Source organism: Crocuta crocuta, unplaced genomic scaffold (genome assembly GCF_008692635.1).
Source record: "Crocuta crocuta isolate KB4526 unplaced genomic scaffold, BGI_CrCroc_1.0 scaffold696, whole genome shotgun sequence".
Classification (NCBI taxonomy): domain Eukaryota; kingdom Metazoa; phylum Chordata; class Mammalia; order Carnivora; family Hyaenidae; genus Crocuta; species Crocuta crocuta.
In genome coordinates this window covers 773,494-780,181 of record NW_027529467.1, presented here as the reverse complement: position 1 = coordinate 780,181, position 6,688 = coordinate 773,494, and the positions used below count along the sequence as shown (strand labels likewise).

Below are 6,688 nucleotides of genomic sequence, written 5' to 3'. Positions count from 1 at the left end.
CCAGGATCATTTTGAAATATATATTATTTAAAGACTCACTATAGCGTATGGACTACATGTACTTATATGCATGGATTTCTAAGGTGAAATCATTTTTCTTTGACTACAAATGTACTCCTATAACTGAAAAAGGAACCAATCCCAATAATTTGCAACCAGTCTATTTTAAAAGACATACGTAACAGAAATCAGGTATAACATATTCAGAGAACCGATTTAGTCAGTTTAAAAAATAAAATAGAGAAGGCCCATTATAATTGAAGCAATACTCCTCAGAAATATTCCAGAAGATGAAAGAACAATCATGAAAATATGTTCAATTCCAGTGAAACCCAAGAAATATTTTGGGGAAAAAGTATTTATTTATTCTTCAACATCAAAGGCGCACCCTTGATGGTAGAAGACACCCCTGTCCTTATGAGTTTAGCATTTTCACGGATAAAATTGTGCCGACGAGGTGGCTTTCTATCAAACATCTTGTTAGTAGTGTCAATTTTGGCTTTTACATCAATCGGTGGCATGGTAACATGAGGTAACCCGTTGATATCATACAACCGGTACATATCTCGTGTCTGGAAACAAAGAAAGGAGAAATTTCACGTGAAATATTCAAGGATTGAGAGAATATCTTCTCTCTTTTCCATGCAAGGTATGGGAAAGGTACAAGGCAGAAAGTGTGCTGGTAATAGATAATTAACATGGAAAATAAATTCAGGAAAGCATTTGGCTTTATGAATTAAGAACCACAGGGCACTTGGGTAGCTCGGCTGGTTAAGCATCCAACTCTTCATTTTGGCTCAGGTCACAATCTCATGGTTCGTGGGATCAAGCCCTGCATCGGGCTCAGTGCAGACCCTGCTTGGGATTGTCTCTCCCCCTCTCTCTGCCCTCCCCCTCCCCCATCTCAAAATAAATAAACATTAAAAAAAAAAACACACTCACTAAAAAGTCCTTCAGAGTTAGAGGTCTGCACTAAGGGTGAACTCCGCATTCACATGATCTAAGAGGAAGCAATCTATTTTCTTTGCATGAAACTATTGCCCAGCATGAACTACAGAACTAATGGAAACCATGCCTTGCAAGATGAACTTATCCATGAGAATTTAAGTGTGGCTATAGAACTGACTGGTAAAATATGGTGAGCTTCTGTTTTTTTTAGATTATGAAAGTCTATAAATAATACAACCATTTGAAATGACTGAGCATTGTGTAAAATCATTAATGACAGTCATAATCTAAATCCAAGTTAGTACAACTTAGGGATTTGTTTAAAGATCCATCATTTTTTCCCGCTGCATATATGCACAGGACGGCAATACTGAATTACACAGCCTAGCATTTTCTGCATGTTTATGTTCATACTTAAATCCCGTTGCTCTTGCAGAATTTCCTGATGCTGTGTTTATCTAGGCCTTCCTCCGCACAATAAGATCTGTATCATGCGTGTTCCAAAAACTCATTCGAGATAAATCGAGGCTAAGTGAACATTGCAATAACATCAGTCAGGGCTTAAAAGGTAATGTGATATCTATCAAAGAATATAAAGTGCAGGACTTTCTTGCACACCTGGAATGACCCTAGTTTAATCATTAACTGGTCCTTCCATCCAGTGTTCATAGTAACTGTGTATTCAGAATCAAGGAGGCAAAAGCAGAACAATCCAAGGACTATACTATAACTTGGTTAAGTAACATTTTCCTTCACATAAGGATGTTCAATTGGTGTATAAACACCCTACCTCTCTAGCCCCATCAGGTCTAAATATTCTGCAGTGTGTGTTCCAAACTATTTTCCATAGAAATTCCGTAAAATGAAATTCCAGTTGCCCCTATGGTAATTGCCTTGATAAAGTACTCTTTATTGGTTTTCATTCCTCTTCTGTCTCACACCTTGGCTTCCCTGCAACTGTTTTTTTTAGATCACATAGCAAATGTAGTACTTGCATTTGAATCCTTATTTTGGATTTTTGCTTAAGAGGAAATACAAACCAAAAAATATATATATTCCATTTCTTATAGTTTTATGACAATGATTTATTCCTATAAAAGCAATATATTTATATACATTACTTATGTCTGGATATGTCTCTCGTTATAACAGGTCCATCTATGTTACTTTTGCACAAGTATATGTTTTATCTTGGATAATTTCGATAGCTTTCGCATTTTTGTATAAACTATTTAAGATTTATTATGTCAACCTGGAAAGTTGCGGGGACTACCTACTCTCTTTAAGTAACATTGCTTTTTGAAAACAGTCTGACCAAGTTACTTACGTCTCTCAAAACTAGTGCTATATGTCTTCTTTAATAGTGGGGGAAAGGCAGTTTTTAATCATTCTAAATATGGTTTCATTGAAAGAGAACTTATGAAGTTTGCTAATTGAGTTGTTGAAGTTTGGGTAGGCTAATATTTAACTAAACTTTCTTAAAGATCCTAATTTGTGTTTCTAAGTAAAGCACAGTAAAGATCGTATGTTTCATATATAAGTATTAATTGATTTAATGCTTAAAATCAACAGATTAAAGATGATAATCTGTATACCGGTTAATTTTTATTTAGATAATGAAACTTTAAAACTTCTTCACATTTATCATGTGAGACATCACAGTGCTGTAATTGAGAGCGGGTTTTGAGTCAGACAGATAATGTTTGAATCATGATTTCAAAATCACTGATTTGGTATCTGCAGTAACTTTTATGGATCTTGAGGGCACTATACTCAGATAAAAAGCCAATCTCAAAAGGTTATACAGAATATGATTCCATTTATGTAATGTCCTAGAAATTAGAAAAATCATAGAGATGGAGAAAAGATTAGCAGTTTCTGGGGTAAAGAAGGAGTTATGGTATTGGATGTGACCATAAAGAGCATGATACAGTTTCCACATGGTTACCAATTCTCTCAGTTCTGTTGGAAGAGTTCTGTATCTCAGGTGTGATTGTAGTTATACAGATCTATACATGAGTTCAAACTGCTGAGAAACATACACACACACACACACACACACACACACAGAAATAAGGCCTTTAGCTTAGTTAATATTTTGTCAATGTCAATTTCCTTCTTTTGATATATTCCTGTAGCTCTATAAAATCTCACCAGTGGGAAAAGCTGGGATAAGTATTCATAGGACTCTATGTACTATTTTTGCAACTTCTTATAAGTGAATACTTTTTTTAAGGTAAAAAATCTGAGATTTATGAGTCAGTTGGAAATTTGAACACCAAATGGATATTTGATATGTTGCGATACTAAAGGATTATTGTTAATTTTTAGATGTGATAAGTGTCTTTTAGATGTGATTTTGGTCTTTTTGAGATTAATAGGAAATAGTTGAACATAATATGATATCTGGGATTTTCTTCAAAATAGTATGGAATATGGGAAGGGGTGGGAATACACTTAAAGTGACCATGATTTGATACATGTTCATCCTGGATGATGAGTGTATATAGACTAATTATTCACTCTCTTCATATTCATATTTGGAATTTTCCAAAATAAAAATAGAATCAAGAAAACAGTGATGTCTGTAACACATTTCAGTATCAATTTTCCCCACATAAGCTTTATCAAACTGTACCACTTCAGACTAAGTGAAAATTTCATAGTTTTATTTGATCCCATATGTCAACATACTCTCACAGAAACCCTTCAATTCGGCTGCCAGTGATTTAATTGTCAAGTCAACATAGGGAAAACAGGCACAGCTTATGTTGGGAAAGCCTTCAGAGTAGTTAATTTAAAAAATGTCAACTGTGCACTAGGTAAAATAAACATCATTTTCATTTGTAAACCTGTTTTTAAAAATGTCATGTAATCCCCTCACAGTAAGAGTATGTCCTTATTTCTTAAGAAGTAGGTACAATATGATCATTTTAATTCAAGCATCAATATTGCAAAGGGTGGTGTGCAGCAAGGCCCCAGAGGCTTTATATTTTTATTACCTGGGTTGTAAGAACTCCCAGAAAGATGAAAAATATAAGTAACTTTCTCAAGAAATATTCAACATAATTCTTTTCTCTATTCATTAAAAACAGCAACAAGACATTTTTCTGCCTGTTGCACTGCCTAACTAGTGTCTGATTTAGAAGTCTAGTAATCACTTCAGCACCAGTGGTTGTGTCTTGAAACATAACTACATGTCTTTTGTGTCTGTGCTACTGAAAATAAACACTGGTAACAGGCATCTTTTCATAAATAATTTGAAAGTTGTCTTTAGCCTACAAGCTATTAGTAAAATACATGTGTGAAATCTTATGGAGAAATTTTGCTTGCTGCATAAATTTTCAAAATTGTGTTTACCTTAACTTTTAATAAGGTGATCACTTGAGCAGACTTTTATATTAATGGCCCACTTTACACTGTTTTTCTCAATTAAAACTAAATTTTATCTTCTATTTAATTTTCTTCATTTTTTTTACTTATTTACTTTGAGAGAGTGTGAGAGAGCAGGGGAGGGGCAGAGAGAGAGGTAGAGAGACAGAATCCCAAGCAGGCTCTCCACTGTTAGCATGGAGCTGGACACAGGGCTCAAACCCACGAACCACAAGATCATGACCTGACCTGAAATCAAGAGTCAGATGCTTAACTGACCAAGCCATCCAGGTGCCCCTAATTTTCTTCATTTTAGACTTTAATATTTTGACAACACCTTATGCCTTAATCAAAGATTCCAAAATCTCTATCTCAAATCACCTGAAGTCCCTGAATAGGTTATTACAGAAAACAATATGTGAACATACAAATCACTTTACCTGAACTGCTAACGTTGCTTTGTATTTTCTACTGTACATTCGGGGTTTAAAACCCACAGCGATGAGAGTTCCTTCAGTGTCAAAAGGAAGAAGTTTTCCAGCCGTAGGTTTTACAAAAAACTCAGGATCACTGCCAGGTAGGAAGTATGCAGTGAATGGCTCAGGATTTCTAGAACAAAAACATAAATATTAACCTTTACATTTTATCATTACTCTTCATGAGAACTTGATGGACAGAGTTTATATACTGTTGGACAGGACTACAGTTAAACATTAATGGTCCCATGCAGCTGGGAGCCTGATGCTTGTTACATTAATATAGTGAGGAGACATTTTTAAAATTACTGAACAAGGTCGTTCTTCCCAGGGTGACAAGATGGAATCTTAAAGATTTTTTAAATTACGCCTCATGTTTTTATTGTACAAAGAATAAAATGCTGTCCCTATAAAAATGTGGAGAAGTCAATGTCCCAAGTTAAAATGCAATCATTTGTAAATAAATTCGTATCTAAAATGCATGGCTAGAACAGCCATCAGGAAGCTTTTGCTTTTATAACTATTCCAATGTGATCGCTCACTTTCCTTTAGCTTTCCACTTGTGAAGTGAGATGAAAGTACTTTGCAGGTTCATTAAAGATTCTTGACCCTGAAGAGGAGTTGCTATGATCTGAAGTGAACGGAGTGGCATTTAGGATTCAAGTGACCATTTTCACATCAAGGTTGATTACATCTGAGATGAGGACTGTGAGAGAAGTTGAGGAACTCCTCTGGGAGAATAAAGCAGGGGAGGAGTGGGCTGCATGGCAGGTTGTACATGAGGAATTTTAAATCCAAAGTGACAGGGGAGATGTAAGTAGAAGGTAAAGAACAGTTTCCTAGGACAGACCCAACAGTGAATCACAGAAGAGGAGGTGGGAGATTCAGGTCGGGACTCAGTGATCCAGCCAGCACAGGTATTGAGTATGGTCTTAGAGGGTTTGAGAACATGGACTATGGAATATGGATGACCTGGAATAGAATCCCAGCTCCAGCTAGGTGCATCAATTGAGACAACTTGCCTTTCTGTAGCTCAGTTTTCATATCTGTTAAAAGAAGCTAATAACTCCTGTGAAGCCATTAGATCAGTACTTGACATGTGGCAAGTGCTCTATATGGATTAATTAATATTAATATAGTCAGTCATTATGATTGTTGTTGTTTTAAAACATCTTACTACTAGTGCTAGGCAATGACACATGACGCAATAAATTAAACGAACTAAAACAGAATATCCAGGGGTTCTGGCGGAACAGGAAGACCCAGAACCAATTTTCTCCCAAGGAACAACAGTACAAAGATCAATTCCAATTGTGAGACATTCAGAAACCAGTTGAGAGGCTTCTGCCTTCCAGGGGAACACAAAATCGGCTGTTTGGAAGTCAGTAGAAAAATTTGTGGCATGCTCTCAGCACAGTCTTCCCTCCTCACCAGTGCAACATCGCATGATTAGGAGGAAATTCTCAGCTTCCATTTCTCCCGGGGGAAGGAAAGAGAAGGGTGGACCAGATATCCAACAATTGGACTTCTGGTTGGAATGTGTGGGCATGCTGCCTGAGAGACTGGCCTCTATCTTGCTTGTCTTGAAGTACTAATGGGAGCTGACACACTGCAGACGCATAGGGGCATCTACAAATGAAGTGGGCAGGGTGCTGGCACTCCAGAGGTGGCATGGTAGAGCAGACAGAAACTGTACAGCCCAAAAGCCTCTCCCTAAGTATGTAAAAAGAAGAGTGGAACATGTGTCCAATTTTCAGGCTTTTCAGTTGGCTGCTCAAGGTTCTGGCTTCTGTCTATCTTGTCTCAGAGAAATGACAGAACGTGGCAAAATCTAGAAGCCTGGAGGCTGCTGAGGGGGGGAAATAAAGATCTGGTTGGTGTGCGGCTGCTTC

General features: G+C 36.8%; 1 protein-coding gene across 1 annotated transcript in view; it reads right to left on the bottom strand.

Moving 5' to 3' along the window:
* Positions 1-342: 342 nt before the first annotated feature.
* Positions 343-6,688, bottom strand: part of CFAP47 (cilia and flagella associated protein 47) — a 492,482-nt gene continuing 486,136 nt past the window's right edge. The window contains 2 exon segments of the mRNA XM_077760783.1: positions 343-572; positions 4,761-4,929. Of these exon segments, the coding sequence (XP_077616909.1) occupies positions 360-572; positions 4,761-4,929 (382 nt within the window). The 3' untranslated portion in view covers positions 343-359.